The sequence below is a fragment of the Cervus elaphus genome, chromosome 25, assembly GCF_910594005.1.
Source record: "Cervus elaphus chromosome 25, mCerEla1.1, whole genome shotgun sequence".
In the NCBI taxonomy this organism is placed as follows: Eukaryota; Metazoa; Chordata; class Mammalia; order Artiodactyla; family Cervidae; genus Cervus; species Cervus elaphus.
In genome coordinates, this window is record NC_057839.1 from 37,360,701 (window position 1) to 37,378,721 (window position 18,021).

At 40.5% G+C, this 18,021-nt stretch overlaps 1 protein-coding gene across 3 annotated transcripts in view; it reads left to right on the top strand.

Annotated features, from left to right (window-relative positions):
- The window catches only part of FYB1 (FYN binding protein 1), a 164,313-nt gene that overhangs the window by 53,833 nt on the left and 92,459 nt on the right, over nt 1-18,021 (top strand). For all 3 annotated transcript variants that reach the window (XM_043887611.1, XM_043887613.1, XM_043887612.1), the window contains one exon: nt 15,302-16,466. In XM_043887611.1, the coding sequence (XP_043743546.1) occupies nt 15,302-16,466 (1,165 nt within the window). The remainder of the gene's footprint in view (nt 1-15,301; nt 16,467-18,021) is intronic.

Here is an 18,021-nt window from a genome sequence, read left to right on the forward strand (position 1 = left end):
GGTGGGTGTATTAATTCCTTGTGGATCCTATAACAAATCACAAACTAGGTGACTAACAACAGCAGAAATTTATTCTCTTAGAGTTTTGGAGGCTGGAGTTCTAAAATCAGGGTGTCCACAAGGCCACATTGTCCCCAAAGGCTCTAGAGGAAAATCCAGTTTTTGCCTTTTCCAACTTCTGGCAACTTCTGGGGCTTCCCTAGAGGCTCAGATGGTAAAGAATCTGCCCACGGTACAGGAGACCAGAGTTCAATCCCTGGGTCAGGAAGATCCCCTGGAGAAGGGAATGGCTACCCACTAGAGAATTCCATGGACTGAGGAGCCTGGCAGGCTACCGTTCATGGAGTTGCAAAGAGTCAGACACGACTGGGCAATGCGCCCACTCACACACAGAACTCCTGGCGGCCTCCAGCATTCTTTGGCCTGTGGCTGCATCACTCCAAGCCTGCCTCCTCCTACACGTGGCATTCTCCTCCTCTCTGGTCTTTTCCTCCTCTGTATCTTACCTTACAGGGACACTAGTCCTTGGATTTAGTGCCACCTGGTAAATCAGGATGATCTCATCTGACCCTAAATATACAAAATCCTCTGTTTCAAATAAGGTCACGTGCACAGGTTCTGAGACATGAACATATATTTCGAGGTTGCTACCATTGAAACCACTTAGTGGGGAGTAGAGAAGACAGGGCAGAAATTAAGAAAGACAAGCAGTCAACTTCTGTACCCCAGTTCCATTCACCCATGCTGAGTCAGTGAAAAAAAGGGAAAGTCATTCAGTCTTGACCGACTCTTTGAGAGCCCATGAACTATAGCCCACCAGGCTCTTCTGTCCCTGGAATTCTCCAGGCAAGAACACTGGAGTGGGTTGCCATTCCCTTCTTCAGGGGATCTTCCTGACCCAGGGATCAAACCCGGGTTTCCTGCATTGTAGGCAGTTACTTTACCATCTGGGCTACTAGGGAAGCCTATGCTGAATCACGGTAGCCCCCAAAGACATTCCAATCCTTGCCACTGAATTTCAGCAACTCAATAAACATGTGAGGATAAGAGCAAGAGGGATCCAAGGTCCCAATGGTTTTGAATCATTTTTGTACCCAAATACACCAGGTGATGCCACACCTTCCCATTTGTACTGGCTGGGCTGGTCATTCTCCATAAAGAAATCTTTGAAGAAACAAAACAGGATGCATTGGGACATTTAGCATGTGCAGCTTGAAAAACTCCCCAGGGTGATTCCACCACACCCTGTTCCTCTTACCTTCCCCTTTCCTTATCTTAACCTCAAAGTAGACCATTCAAAATATCTGTATTTACTTCATCAGTCAAAAAATAGCTTTAGTCAGTGACAAATGTGCTTATACCTCTCAAGTCATTTTTGTTTTTATTCATGTTAGAAATTTGACACTGGCCCACTGTTTTGTGTTAGTCACACTTATATGTGTCATTTAAAATATTCTAGAAGTTAAAAAAAAATTTGAATTGAAATTTCTTCTGAGCAGTAAGATGTTTGCATATAAGCTTGATATTATTGAAATACCATTTTTCCTCTCTTTTGAGACATTTTCTTTTTTTTTAATGAAGTATACTTGATTTATAATACTGTGTTAGAAAATTGATTCAGATATATATATATACACAAATATATAATTTTTCATTATAGTTTATTATAAGACATTGGATATAGTTCCCTGTGCCATATAGTAAAGCATTGTTGTTTATCTGTTTCGTATACGGTAGTGTGTATCTGTTAATTCCATTGTTGTTGTTGCTTACTCACTAAGTCAGGTCCAACTGTTTTGTGACCCCGTGGACTGTAGCCCACCACGTGCCTCTGTCCATGGGATTTCCCAGGCAAGATACTGGAGTGGGTTGCCATTTTCTTCTCCAGGGGATCTTCCTGACCCAGGGATCAAACCCCCTATCTTGCATTAACAGGCAGATTGTTTACCACTGAGCCACCAGGAAAGCCTGCACTCTTAATTAATCTCTTCCCCCTCTTTCTCCTTTGGTAAACCATGAATTTGTTTTCTATGTCTGTGAGTTTGTTTCTGTTCTATAAATAAGTTCATTTTCATTATTTTTTAGATTCCATCTATAAGCACTGTCATATGATGTTTGACTGACTTCACTCAGTATAAGAATCTCTAGGTTCATCCATGTTGCTGCAAATGGCATTATTTTATTCTTTTTTATGGCTAAGCTATATCCCATTATATATATATTAGAATATATATATATATATATATATATCTCACATCTTCTTTATCCATTCATCTGTTAACGGGCAATCAGGTTGCTTTCACATCTTGCCTATTATAAATAGCACTGCAGTGAACACCGAGGTGCTTGTATCTTTTCAAATTAAGAGTTGTCATCTTTTCCAGATATATGCCCAGGTGTGGGTTTGGAGGGTCATATAGTAACTCTATTTTTAGCTTTTTAAGAAACCTCCACACTGTTTTTCATATTGGCTGCACCAAATTACATTCCCACCAACAGTGTTTGAGGATTCCTTTTTCTCTCCATCCACTCCAGTATTCATTATTTGTAAACTTTTTAATGATGGTCATTTCAACTGGTATGAAGTGATACCTCTTTGTAGTTTTGGTTTGTATTTCTCTAATAGTGATCTTGAGCACCTTTTCATGTACCTGTTGGCCATCTGTATGTCGTCTTTGGAGAAATGTCTATTTAGGTCTTTTGAATGGGTTTTTTGATTTTTTGTTGTTGTTTTTATTGAGTTGTATAACTGTTTGTATATTTTGGAGGGTTTCCCTGGTAGCTCAGTGGTAAAAAGTCTGCCTGCCAATGCAGGAGATGCAGATTCCATTCCTCTGTTGGAAAGATCTCATGGAGAAGATAATGGCTACTCACTCCTGTATTCTTGCCTGGAGAATTCCATGGACAGAGGAGTCTGGCAGGCTATAGTCCATGGGGTCACAAAGAGTCAGACACAACTAAGCAACTAACACTTTTCTTACTTTTCATCTTATATTTAAGTCTTCAAGCCATTTTGAATTTATTTTTGTGTATGATGTGAGAGATTGAGTCATTTTAATTTTGCTCTTTCAATCACTGTAACTTAGAAAAAAAGAAAAAATATATCTCACTGTGCGAAAATATAAAAGCAATTTTTTTCATATTGGTTCACATCCTTCTTCAACTTCCCTCTGGTAGTAAACTTGAAGTTGCAGTCAGCTGAACAAGCAACACTAGCCCCAGGGGACAATGGATAAACCAGAACGGTGCTCCAGATCCCTAGACTGACAGTTACATGACTCACGTCACTGACTCTAGAGAACAGCTCTTTGAGAGGAAAGAGATCTAATATAGTCATCTACTTAAACCCCGACTCCTACACCAGACACATTTAGACCAAACATCAAAAAAAGCAGGCAGCATTGTTTGTCTTCTCTTAGTTGTTTCCCCTTTCCAGGTGACTGTGATACTGCAAAACCAGTCAGGATATTCTGGCCAGAGACCTACATCCCCTATGTCACATTCTGTCTCCTTGTTCATGTCATGATTCTATGCTGTATTGAGGATAACACGAGACTTAGAAAATCTGGGTTTAGACCTCTTTTCTACCATGTGCTTGAACTCTGTATACCTTTCTATAACAGGAAGAATTTACCAAGCTTTGGGAGGATCAGATGAGATATTATACATGGAATTTTTATTTTTAAGTGTGATTATTAGTTCTAATAATAGAGTTAGTAATGGGTGTAAAATACCAAACTCCAGAATGTTTTTTGCCATATATACAAGCAAACAAAGAAAAGTACTGAGATCATCTGTACCCTGGAATAAGCAATCTTAGTAAAGCACAGATTTTGAACTGGATACTGGCAAAGTGCCACATACCAGAACTAACACATTAGCAAGGAATCACTAGGACCCTCTGGAGAAAATAAAGAAATGCATGAATGAGTGGGTATGTGAAAACCCAGAGCAGCTGAAGTCATGTAGCACCTTGGAAAACTGAGGGCGCCTGAGAAAAGAGAGTGGCTAGATGTTAAGAGCAGGATATACACCATGAAAAGGTTGAAATTGAGAACATCACAGTTTTAACGAGGAAAGGTGCAATCGACATTAAAGAGTCCCATGACAACAAAGGTGAGAGAAATTGCTCATTTCATGGCAGAGTCTTGCTGCTGTGACTTCCAAGAGAGGAAAACAAGTGAAGTCAGGACTGTGGAATGATTATATTATCTAATCCTGACTAAGAAATAGTGAGTGCATTTTTTTCCAAGTTCAAAAGAAATGGAACAGAAATGGGTTGAGAAGAAAGAGGTATGGGGGAAGGATTCCACATACTCTGTAAAGTGAGTTTCCAAAAATCATCCATCTCTCTGTGGATGGATGTGAATCTCCCATAACCTTCCATTTCTAATGTCTAGTTTTTTTTTCCTCTCAAATCACACTCTGGCTCCCTCACTGACCGGCAGCTAGCTGCTGTCTGTCTTGATGAGCCTGTTGAAATCTTCTTCTTCTAAGTGGTTCTTGTCACACAGAACTACTCACATGCTGGGAAGGAAGTCTCTAGAAAACCCCACAGATGGCCTCCCCGCCCCACCCCAACCCACTCCATGTAGACCTTACCCTTTCAGTTTCTAACTTCCCGTCAAGGGCAGAAAGGAACTGCCAGGCTTGGTGTCAACGTGTGTTTACGTGTGTTGAGAGGGATATGGGGGCTGAGGGAAAAAAGAACAGATCATTTCTGTCCTGTTTTTCCTATGCCAAGGAGTAGCTTTCTCAGCCATCGTTTTGTTTCCAATTTCATGTGTTTGGCAAAGTGAGTTCTCTTTTGCTGGTTCATACTCTTTTTTTATATGAAAATAGAAAATTAGAAATAGTAGATGAAAATAAAATTTCTTTGGGGTGATACTTGGAAATACAGAAAAATAAAATGACTTATGTTGTATTACCATGTAGACATTAAATATTATCCTAAGATCCAAATAAGCCCCTAGAAAGAGATCTATAAAAGTGCTTCAATTATCTATAAGTTCATTAGACAAAATGTAAATTCCTCAGAGATTACCCTCTGATTTCATATAGTTAATGCAGGCTAAGTGAATTATCTACTTTTGCTTTATTGACTACGCCAAAGCCTTTATTGTGTGGATCACAAAAAATTGTGAAAAATTCTTAAAGAGATGAGAATATCAGACCACCTGACCTGCCTCCTGAGAAATCTGTATGCAGGCCAAGAAGTAACAGTTAGATCTGAACATGGAACAGACTGGTTCCTAGTCGAGACAGGAGTACATCAATGCTATGTATTGTCACCCTGCTTATTTAATTTATATGCAGAGTACATCATTTGAAATGCCAGGCTAGATGAAGCACACACTGGAGTCAAGATTGCTGGAAGAAATATCAATAACCTCAGATATGCAGATGACACCACCCTTATGGCAGAAAGCGAAGAAGAACTAAAGAGCCTCTTCATGAAAGTGAAAGAGGAGAGTGAAAAAGTTGGCTTAAAGCTCAACATTCAGAAAACTAAGATCATAGCATCTGATCCCATCACTTCATGGCAAATAGATGGGGAAATAGTGCAGACTTTATTTTTCGGGGCTCCAAAATTACTGCAGATGGTAACTGCAGCCATGAAATTAAAAGATGCTTGCTCCTTGGAAGAAAAACCATGACCAACCTAGACATTATGTTAAAAAACAGAGACAATACTTTGCCAACAAAGGTCCGTCTAGTCAAAGCTATGGTTTTTCCAGTAGGCATGTATGTATGTGAGAGTTGGACAATAAAGAAAGCTGAGTGCCAAAGTACTGATGCTTTTGTACTGTGGTGTTGGAGAAGACTCTTGAGAGTCCCTTGGACTGCTGGGAGATCCAACCAGTCCATCCTAAAGGAGATCAGTCCTGGGTGTCCATTGGAAGGACTGATGCTGAAGCTGAAACTCCAGTACTTTGGCCACCTCATGCGAAGAGTTGATTCATTGGAAAAGACCGTGATGCTGGGAGGGACTGGGGACAGGAGGAGAAGGGGATGACAGAGGATGAGATGGCTGGATGGCATCACTGACTCGATGGACATGAATTTGAGTAAACTCCGGGAGTTGGTGATGGACAGGGAAGCCTGGCATGCTGCAGTCCATGGGGTCACAAAGCGACGGATATGACTGAGTGACTGACCTAAAGTGAATTATAACCTAAGCAAATGTAAGCTAAATTTGCTGTAAAAACTATATGAAACAGAGTAACAAAAACCCATGGTTTCAGAACTATTTATTATCAACATCCTATCAGCATTCCACTAACATCAAGAAATCAAAAATTTACAGAAGAACAAACTTCAGAATTACTTAAAGAGTCATATTTAATTTTCTCATCCGTTAATGGTTAAGCCATCAGAGGCCATGCCAAAGACAAAATTATACTTATGCGGGAGCTATTTGGTCAGATAACCAGGAAGATGTTTGAAGGTTCTAATTTGTAAAGTGATGGTGGTTTTCAGACCTGATCTTTCAGGACAAAGGGAACACAAAAGTCGAACCGATCAATATACCTGGAGAGTTCAAGGTGACTCAGCATTTGGGAGGTGAGCCTTCGCTGGCTGAACTTTACCGGTTGCTGAGTAACCTGGCTTCCCCCACTTCAGTTCAACACAGAAGGGAGAACCCAGTGGGAACCAGGAAGGAGTGCAGAGCAGCAGGTGCCTGAGATCACAGAAGAGGGAGTGATGATGCACAGTGGCGTCTATAGACGTTTACTGCCAAGGTGCTCAGTCTAGCCTCCAGAGGAAGCCAGGCACACACACAGCTACCAGAGACCCTGCTCGCACCAGGTGTTCTCTGCTTACTACACTATACCTCTCAGCATGAGGCTGCGCTGGGTCACGTACTGCTCCCGCTCCAACTTCTCAGTCGCGGACAAAAATGTAAGGGGTTGTCACAGTGGGGCTGTCACCGCTTCTTCCGCTGCCGGCCCCTCCTCCCTGCGTTTTGACCAGCCTGTAGCAGCCCTCTCCTGCCCCAGGAACTCAATTTGTGGTGAGAGGCACGTTCCCACATCCTGTTAAAGAGGGGCTTAATGCTCCCTTCAGCATCAGAGGCTCAGCCAGTTGGAATCCATAATAGCCCATTTGCCATGAAGTAGACAGGGAGCTCTTGAGAATAGATTCATGGCTGGGTTCAACGCTCCTTAAGAAGCTCAGAAAATCTTTTTTCCTACTATCGTCTGTCTGATCAATCATGGAGAAATTCAAACAAATTCATCCCATCAGTTAGTATGTTTATGTATATATAATTATGGATGATTTGCATTGCTGTGTGGCAGAAACCAACACAACATTAGGTCCTTCCCTGGTGGCTCAGATGGTAAAGAATCTTCTGGCAATGCAGGAGATCTGAGTCTGATCCCTGGGTCAGGAAGATTCCCTGGAAAAGGGAATGGCTACCCACTCCAGTATTCTTGCTTGGACAATTTCATAGACAGAGCAGCCTAGAGGGCTACAGTCCATGGGGTCACAAAGAGTTAAGCACAACTGAGTGACTAAAAGTTTCAATTTTCAACACAACATTGTAAAAATATTTTAAATATTTAAGTAAAAATAAATTAGAATTAGCAATTATGAAAAGAAATGCATCAGGAAATATGGGAGTGCTTATTTGGGTGGGGAGTGACAGAGAGGGAACATTTTTGAGGAAAAAAAAAAAAAAAAAACAGGTCCCTGATTTTTCATCTCCTTAAGGAAACAGAGGACACACATTAAATACATAAATTATGATTCATTAAGTACCTAAATACTTAGACAGCATTAACAGAGATGATAAGACTCTACTGCGGTTTTAATGTCTATTGTGGAACTTGCCATCTACCATCTTGAGAAGCTGTGTCGTAAGAACTGTATCTTCAGTCAGCTGCCATGAACTCTATTTTGACAATCAAAAGCAGTGAAAGTCATTTTATTATATAATTTCTAACAAAAAGGGGTTTTAAGACATTTTATTTTCAGGCTATAATAACTGCACCCCCACCAAAAAAAGAAGCAATTCTTTTTTCCAAGTTTACTGGGTGTAGCAGATCAAGTCTTTTTTAAGGGAAAAGACAACTTATCACTCTGTGTGTGTGTGTGTGTGTGTGTGTGTGTGAAGTTGGGGAGGGCTTGGCTTGGTCATGAAGAATGTATTTTTATTTTCTTTAATCTAAGCAACAGAAATCAATGAGGCTAAATACTACTATTGCTCTATGAAAGTTTGAATTGCTTGAGTCTAATCCAAATTTTCACCAGCCTATTCTTACCTCAGGGATGGTTAATTTATTGGCTAATAGAAGAATGTGTTATCTTTTCAGTCTTTTTGCTATACTTCTGGTCAGTCCTGGGCTGAGTGGATCCTAAAATTGAACAATATGAGCCATCACTTTGGCAGGAACTGGGCTCTCCCGTGTAGTGCACCACCCCTCATCTGCCTCCTTCCCTCTTCGCTGGGCAGGAGTAGGGCTGACTCTCTGGAATGCTTTCCCATTACATATGCATCTCATCTCAGCCTCAGATTATCCTCTGATGTCACTTTATATGGGGTTCTGTTCTGGGCAATAGTGACAGTGGTAGGAACTAATTTTGTTCTACAGGTAGAACCAACAATTCAGACTGTATTTGAGCAACATAGCAATAAAAAAAGAAAATCTATATTGGTAAATATAGTGGTATTTATATTAAATACAGTGGTAAAATTGATCAGTGATTAAAGAAAGAACAAAGAGAACCAGAGACATAGAGAAAGGTTTGAATAAACTATTGTTGTTTGCCAACTTCCTCATAAATAAAAGCATTATATGCAATCAAGTAAAATCATTTTCTTTTCTTATTCCATGGTCTCCATTTAGAAAAGAATAAGAGAATCCACAAGAGGGGTTAATTTTCCTCATGATTTAATTACAAAAGTGACACTACCACATCTTAAGGAAGCAAAATCAAGCTCAAAGTTATTTTATATTTTATTTGTTTATTGGCTGTGCTGGATCTTAGTCACTCTATGCAGGCTATCTCTGGTTGTGGTGACCGGAAGCTACTCTCTAGCTGCAGTGCATGGGCTTCTCATTGCAGTGGCTTCTCTTGTTGAGGGGCACAGGCTCTAGGCACTCGGACTACAGTAGTTGCAGCATGCAGGCTCAGTAGTTGTGGCTTAAGGTCTTAGTTGCTCTGTGGCGTGTGGAATCTTCTCGAACCAGGGATCAAACCTGTGTCCCCTGCACTGGCAGAAGGATTCTTATCCACTGCATCACCAAAGAAATCCTCAAAATTATTTTAAATCCATTAGTTACCCAAGATTTGTGGGTATTTTATTTCGTTTGTGTTTTACAAGTGAAACTTTACAAAGATGAGACTTGAAAGACAAGGAACTTTGAAAACAATCTAGTGATAGTCTTTTGTATTATTTAGTTTCTCTACCAGTTTTTTTTGTAGGTTTTAGAGTGTATTGCATTATAAAAATTAAAAACTGGCTTTCTGGTAAGATGTTTCTAATAATCCAGGAGTAAGAGGATTAGCTCAAAGCTTCTCAGTCTTAGCACTGTTGGGACTGATAATTCTTAGCTTCAGGGGTCAGTCCTGGGTATTGTAGGATTAACAGCAGCTCTGGCCTCTATTCATGAGTTGTCAAGAGCACTTTCTCAGTTAGCCATTTCAATCAAGGGCATTTGCAGACATTGCAGAAACTGCCCCAATGTGAGAATCACTGGATTAACCTAATATCCAAGATATACTAAAACCAAGCAAAAACCAGTTGCCACTAACAGTGATAGGGCATTACTAATTTTTCCATATGAAAATATGTAGATGAACTAGCTACAATTTCTTGATGTGTAATTTCCTGATGTCTGTCCTAAATGCCATCTCAGTCTTTGTTTAAGTACATATACTTGATTCGCTGCCTTTATGTAAGTTGCTGAAAGCAAAAAAGATTTTCTGGAACCTGGAGTTGTTAACTAGAAGTTCAGAGGATGTAGCTAAAGTATTTTTGCATCTTCCCAGGGACTGTGGAAAACATGTTGAGTTTATATCAGTGAAGATGTATAATTCTCAGGAAGGGGAAAATATGATATGTAAAGGAAATTCACTTCTATCAAGAGCATTTCTACAATTACATCTATGTCATTATAGTGCAATGGGTAGTAGTTTTGGCTAAACATTGTACAGACATTCCTTGAACTAAGATGGTTCAATTTCAGATTTTTCAACATTATAATGATGCATCTAGCAGAAACCAAACTTTGAATTTTGACCTTTCTCTAGGCTAGTGATATGTGGTACTGTACTCTCAGGTGATGCTCAGAGCTCCCAGTCAGCTGAGCAATCAGGAGGGTAAACAAGGTTAAACACCAGTACACTTACAACCACTCTGTACCTAGACAGCCATCCTGTTTTCCTTTCAGCATGATATTCAATAAATTACATGATATGTTCAACACTTTATTATAAAATTGGTTTTGTGTTGGATGCTTTAGCTCAACTAAAGGCTAATGTAAGGGTTCTGAGCACATTTAAGGGAGACTGGGCTAAGCTAGAATGTGCACTAGGTGAGGTGAATTATATGCACTTTCTACTTAAGGTATTTTCAGTTTATTATGGATTTATTTGGATGTAACCCTATCATAGGGCTATCATAGGGCTTTCCAGGTGGCTCAGTGGTAAAGAATCTGCCTGCCCATGCAGGAGCCACAGGAGACATGGGTTTGACCCCTGGGTCAAGAAGATCCCCTGGAGGAGAAAATGGCAACCCACTCCAGAATCTTTGCCTGGGAAATCCCATGGACAGAGAAGTCTGGAGGGCCACAGTCCATAAGATCTCAAAAGAGTTGCACAAGACTTAGCAACTAACAGCAGCAAGAACAAACCCCATCATAAGTGGAGAAAGATCTGCACAAATTCATTAACAGATGGAAAAAAAAAATAGCAAATTACATCAAATAACTTTGGAAAATAAGTTTTGAGTAATTTGAGATGAAATGTTTGTTTTACTTAAAATATCTTAAACTCTGAAATCTTCTACAGTAGATTGTGAAATACCTTTTCTTAAGGATAAGCAGAAGCCTGATCCTTAAATCATTAAAAGTTAAAAAAGTCCTGCAAACTAATGTAAGATGTTAATAACAGGAAAAATTAGGTAAATTAGTGAGAACTCTCTATATTATCTTCTGAATTCTTCCATAAATCTAAAATTGTTGTAAAAAATAAAGTAAGGCTTTAAAAATTGTGTAAATAATAGGCACTGATATGGATCAATTGTTAAGGGAAAAAAGCAAAATTGATACTGAAAGTATGTAACAACTAGAATCACTTAGGAACCAATCAGAATGGCTGCTGATAGTTTATCTTGCTGAGCTGGTGTGTAGCACAGGAAAAAAGTAAAGTGCAAAGCAGAGCCTCCCATGCGTATAAAACGTAGGGACAGAAAAGATGTATGTGTGTTTATTTATATACATTTTTATCAATATAGGCATAGCTTAGAAATATACCTAAGAAGCTGATAACTGGTTGACTGACTCTAGAGAGGAGTTGAATAAGCTCTCCATGCAATTTATTGTTTAAAGCAGGTCAATTTTGAGAATAAAAGGGAGCATTATTTATAATTATTCCAGAACAATAAGCATACACTTGTGTTGTACTGTTAAGTTAGGTATATGACCCTCCTAGACCTGGGGCAGGAGGGTTTAGAGAGTCAGTGTTTGGAGCAGGATTACTTTTCCCTCTATCATAAGATAAATTGTTCTTATCCTCTTTTTAACTTTTTCAAAGTAAAAAGAGCCCTAGAAAATGGAATGAATATTCAGTCTACAATGAAATCAGAATGGGAGAATGTTAAAAAAAAAAAAATTTAGCCATTTTTGCCTTTCTATCATTATCATTAAGGAAGAAATTCAACTATTATTGTTAAGATGAAGGGTGAACCTGGGTGTTGAAAATTTTACCTAATAAACTTACTAAGAGTGATAACAACCAAAACTTCTAAACCTAAGTAGTCCATATAATAGATTAATAGTTGTGGATTTCGAGCCATTCAGAAAGTGAACATATTAGTCACTCAGTTGTGTCCAGCTCTTTGTGACCCCATGGATTATAGCCCACCAGACTCCTCTGTCCACGTAATTCTCCAAGCAAGAATACTGGAATGGGTTGCCATTTCCTACTCCAGGGGATCTTCCTGACCCAGGGATTGAACCTGGGTCTCCTGCATTGCAGGCAGATTCTTTACCACTGAGCCACCAGGGAAGTATCAGTAAACACGGGTGCTGTTGCTAATCTGTGGCTCTTTCTTTCCTTGTCCTTCAACAACCAGTTAAAGTTTTGGGGGCGTGGGATGGGGGGGAGGAAAGCCAAACTCAAACATCATAACTTTACAATGTTACCCAGCAGTATGCTGGTTTCAGTCACATTGATATAAAATTAAGACATAACATTAATGATTGTAACTTCAGAATTTGGTCACTTGGAGAAAATGACATTATGTGACTAGTGAATTAGAAAAAAAAATCACAGTGGCAGATAATCATCGAATGTATATTATATTGCAATTCTTGGTCTAAGAAAATTTACATGCATTAACTCATTTAATCCTTTTACTTTTTAAAAAATAAAACTCAATGAGGAATAGGTACTGTTACAATTCTCATTTTATAGATGAAGAAAACTGAGTTTCAGAGAGGTTAAGTAACTTGTTAGATCACACAGTAAGTAAGTAGTCGAGTCAAACTTTGAACCCAAGTCAGTAATTTCAGAGCTAGGGCTATTTACCCTGATGTTACATTGCCTCCTGGGTCTGGGTTGGCACCTGGGACTTAAATTCCAACTCCAAATCAACCACTTCCATATTTTTAAAGTAAAATCAGGGCATGCGGTTTGAGAATGGGTTAGTGTGTTTCATGGATTCCCCCCAACCCCTCCCCCACTCCAGCCAAAATTCAACATGTGAAGTTACTGTGACTAAAAAGGATGTCACTGAAATCCTTTGGTTTCTGTTCTGTCACCAATGCAGTGAGAGAGGTGAACTATATATTTCCAAGGCTGCACTTGCTTTGTAAAAATAGGAAACCCTCCCAAGTTCCAGATACTCTTTAAAATGTCCTACAGATATTGATTTGTTTTATCTTCCTAACAGCCCTATGACATGCCTTTACTAGTTCCATAATAGAGGAAAGCAAACTGAAGAAATTTTTGTATTGATAATTCTTTTTGCATTTTGTGTTAAGATTTAAAGTCTTCTACAGCTATGATTTCAGGAGGCAAAGGCAAAACTTGTCTTCACCTGTTCCCTCTTCCAGCAGCCAGACTCTCCCTGGTTCTCTGGTCTTCCTGCCTGTTACCCCCAGGGATTGCTTGAAGATTTGAGAAAATCATGTGGATTAAAAAAATGGTCAAAGGAGGCAAGGTAGAAAGCAAAATATTCGCAGCAACTTGGATATAGGGTAATAAGTGAAAGGAGCAAAATCAACCTGGAAAATGCTACTTTCGCTTGTTTTTCTCCTGCTGTTTAGGTTCCTTACTCCCATCTTGCAAGTACACATACATTATAGGTTAGTACAGAGAGAAATTCTTAATGAGAGGACCATTTCTTTTAAAAATCACCCTTCACAGAATTCAGCTCAGCGTCAGCCTGAACAATTCCCCAAGTGTATTAGAACCCCAAGGGTTCTATACAAAGGAAAACGAGACAGTTTCTGGACTTTGTAGCCCAAGACAGACCTGTATCTGCGTCTCTGGCCTTACAGTTTCTGGCTGTGAGCCCTTGAATATGCTACTTAACGTTTCTAATAAGAGTAGTTTCCTTTCACTGAGCCCAGGCTGAGGGGCAGGGAGGCACTTCACAAACTCCATCTTTAACGCACATGACAGTTCTGGCAGATACTGGCTATTATCCCCATCGTATAGATTGTATCACCGAGGCCCTATGAATCAACGAGGATTCCAACCAAGTTCCCATGCTTTTACCATCACATCCTCTTGCAGTTTCAACCTCAGTCCTCTTTCCTATGAAATGGAATTAAATGATGCCATCCTTCAAAAGAATGACATGGGGCAACATAGATAACATGCCTGGTTCAGAATCAAGCACATGTGTTTACACATTAAACAGTGGCTCTTATTATCATGAAAGAAAGTAACATGGGGGTATATCACAGCGCCTTCACTGCTACATGAGTTAAGAGGAGAAAGCAGTTCTTTCCAACCAGAGAGCATCTCTGGTTTCTTGGTATCTGAGTGGGGCCTTGAGAGAAGAAATATGCTTGGGCATATGGCAATGATAGGTGAGTGTGGAAAATAAGAAAACCTTCCTAGGTGAATTTTTAAAGCATAGAAATGGAAACTGTCCTGGTTACCTGTCTTTTTGGTTTGTTTTGTTTTTTCAATTTCCTGAAAGAACTACAAAAGTTCAACTCCCAGCTTTTGAGAGAAAAAAGGAAACCCACCATGAATTTTTCCAGGTTATATAGGATTATAGTCTCAAAGAAGGTGACAGCCCGCCCTTTTTCCTAGGTAACACCCTGATTCTAGACAAGAGGGACAAAGAGGAGACTGGAGAAACCAGTTTCTGGAAATGAGAATCTCCAGCCCCTTCCTCATCACTTTTCCAGTGTCCCAGACTCTATATCCCTTGAAAACGAGTGCAGCCAGTCTGCTAGTCTGGTTCCAGCTGAATCATTTACACTAAATATGTATCGATAAGTAGAACAAAACTTGTTTTATTGCTTATATATAAAAATGAGTTGGTTTTTCTGCCACATCTCCCTGTGAACAAACAGACTTTAAATATATATAAGAACAAGAACAGGCTCGCAAACCACAGAGATGTCAAATGTGGCTATGCTGTATAAAGCATGCAACCTAAATTTACAGAAGAGCTTGCTTTCATTTTTGAAATGCAGGTTCTCTTTAAGAGCCTCAGCTGTAAAATATGGAAGAAGTCTTTTGTTAGCCACTTTCACATTTTTTTCAAGTTCAACAAAACAGATAAATACCAAGTTCAGAGTAAATCCCACAAGAGAGCTACAGAAACAGTGAGAGGAAAGAAGGAAAGATAAGTTGTGACTTAACAACAACAAAATATCAAGTCAGTCTAAGACAACCAAAAAAAAAAAAGTCTATGTATCACAGCCCTCCCCTTTAAAGAAAGTCTCACAACTTATTTTGCCATAGAGGAAGATAAATGTTACAATACCTCGTGAACCAATCAGCGACGCTGAAGGCCTCAAACCAGGAAACCTTTAAAGTGTAGTATTTTAAATTGTGCAAGTGAGACTTCAGGTTCTCAGTGAGTGTTTCTTCCCTGTGCTTGCAGGATGGAAAAGCAGATGTGAAGTCCCTCATGGCGAAGTTTAACAACGGGGGCAACCCCACGGAGGAGGTCTCAGTCAACAGCCGGCCCTTCAAGGTCCCGGGACAAAACTCCCCTTCAGGAGTCCAGGCCAAAAAGAACTTGTTCAACAACCAAGGAAATGCAAGCCCTCCTGCAGGACTGAGCAACGTGCCCAAATTTGGATCCCCCAAGCCACCTGTGGGGGTGAAACCTTCTCCTGAGGAAAAGCCTGACAAGGAGCCCAAGCCCCCATTTCTAAAGCCAACGGGAGTGAGTCCCAGGTTTGGACCGCAGGCTAACTCGGCCACCAGAGACCCCGAGGTGAAAGCAGGATTTCTGAAACCTGTAGGCCCCAAGCCCATCAACTTACCAAAAGAAGATGCCAAACCTGCATTTCCCTGGCCTCCTGGGACTAAACCTTCACTTCCCAGTGTAAACCAAGACCATGACTTAAAACCAGGCCCCAAGCCGGGGTCAATGCCTCCAGCCCTGGAGAGTGAACCAAAACAAGTCCTGTCAAAGTTGGCTGGGGCAAAAGGCAAATTTCTGTCAGCCTCACAAGATCTGGACCCCAAGCCTCTCTTCCCTAAACCTGTCTTTGGCCAGAAGCCACCCCTGGGCAACACAGAGGATGCCCAGGAAGACGAGAGCCCCGCCAAGACTGCGGCTCCCCAGAGAGGGCCCCTGGCCCCCCTGGCAGCCAAGGCCAAGCCTGGCCCTTTGAAACCAGCCAGGGAAGAGCCAGAGAATAAAGAGCATGGGGGTGAGACGTCAGTATCTCCTTTTCCTGGAGTTGTTCTGAAACCTGCTGCAAACAGAGGGACTCCCGGAGGCCTCCCCAAAAATACTGAAGAGAAAAGAGAAGATAGGAAGTTGGACGCTGCTAAGAATGTCTTCCTGAGCAAAATCACTCAGGAAGAGTCAGCCTCTGGGGCTCCTCCTGCCAAGTTCTTGAAGACCCCTTCAAAGCTGACATCGACAGGGCCCTGGAGCCAAAGTCAAGACAAGGAAAAGGGGGACAAAAATTCAGCGACCCCCAAGCAGAAACCTCTGCCTTCCTTGTTAACCCTGGGACCCCCTCCACCAAAACCCAGCAGACCACCCCACGTTGACCTGTCAAAATTCCGAAAAGCCACATCTGGAAACAGTGAGTTCGTCTCTCCTTTGTAATTTCATATATTTTGCTTCCCATCAGAGGGTGTTATAGCTTCTGGGTAAAAATCTGTAACAAGGAATGATTCCATCACCAGTACTCCTGTGTGTATGACGACTTTTCCTTGGCAGGTTTCTTTTTTTTTTTTTTTTCCTGGTGTTGGACGTCTGAGGGAGTTGAAATCCTTAGTTCTATTCTGTGAGGAAGTGCCTTGAGGGGGCTGCTTTGGGGTCTTGAGGAGGAATACATCCGTTTGATTACTAGGTAGTTTTGCTTAATGATGACCATTTCCTTTATTTCCTTTGTTGGGTTTCATTTCTGTTGAATTAAGAATGAGGTGTGTTCCCTCTAGTACCACAGAGGCATTAGAAGGTGAGCAAACCTCCGAGTCAAGTGATGGAGCCCGGGGGACATTTGACTCTCACGGCTGCAGGGTGCTCCTGGCATCCAGCGAGTAGAGGCCAGAGACGCTGCTAAACACCCCACAGTACGCAGGACAGCTCCTCCCAAGAAAGAATTATCCAGGCCCGAATGACAAATGATTTTAAATGTCCACAAATTTATCCTGTGTCTCGTAAGTCCAGTATTCAAATAAGAGATGCCCAGGACTTGTGAAAGGGCACTTACTCTTTTATATTTTAGCTGCTGTTTTTCAGTCAGCATAAAGTTTTCTGAACATTCCTGATTGCTAAAGTAGTACTTTAGGATAATAAGCCAGACAGAGGGACACATTATTTTCCTTCTGGGTAAACAGTTTAATTTTCTATCAGAGATGTTACCACCCTGCTATAGCATACAATAAAAGTTGATCCTGAATGACTTGGTAAAGCTTGGTAACCCTCCAAGTGATGAAAGAAGCTCACTTGTGCTTGAAATGATTAAGACTTTAGGCAAATAATGTGCAATTGTTGTTTATCATGAGAAAAGGAAAAGGATGGTTACAAGTGACCACACCACTACTAGATATATCTTTTTTTACTTACAAGAGTGTGATCTATTTAAAGCAATTCTGAGTATAAAGGTAGTTTGTTTTATTTTGGTCCTGTAGAAACATTTTGCAATATGTCATTTCCCTAAGATCAATATTCTCTATGTCAAACCACAGATTAGTAATCAAATGCCCCATTAATCACTCACATAGAAACAAGTTTGGAATGACCCCACGATCATCTGCTTTCTAGAAAGAGTCAGTCTTGTTCCACTTATGTCCTCATATGTCATCCATCATGTGCTAGTTCTAATACTGATCCATAACTCAGAAATGTTTGCTTTGTTTTGTTTTTTTAATCTTCTAAAGGACCCTTTCTAATTCCCTGTCTTAATTTTTCTGTGCCTCAGGTAAAAATGAGCTATCATAACCACCATTTTATGTCACTGACTTCATGCCAAAGAAACTGTCCTGATGCAAAATAGAAATCCTTGAGAGGTTTCTTCCATGTCCTCCATCTTTATTTCCAGTGCACTATCTGGTTTGAATGGTGGTACTCAGATGTCTGCTGCTGTGCTATTGACATGCCCATGAAGCTCTCTTTTGGCTCTGTCGTCCCAG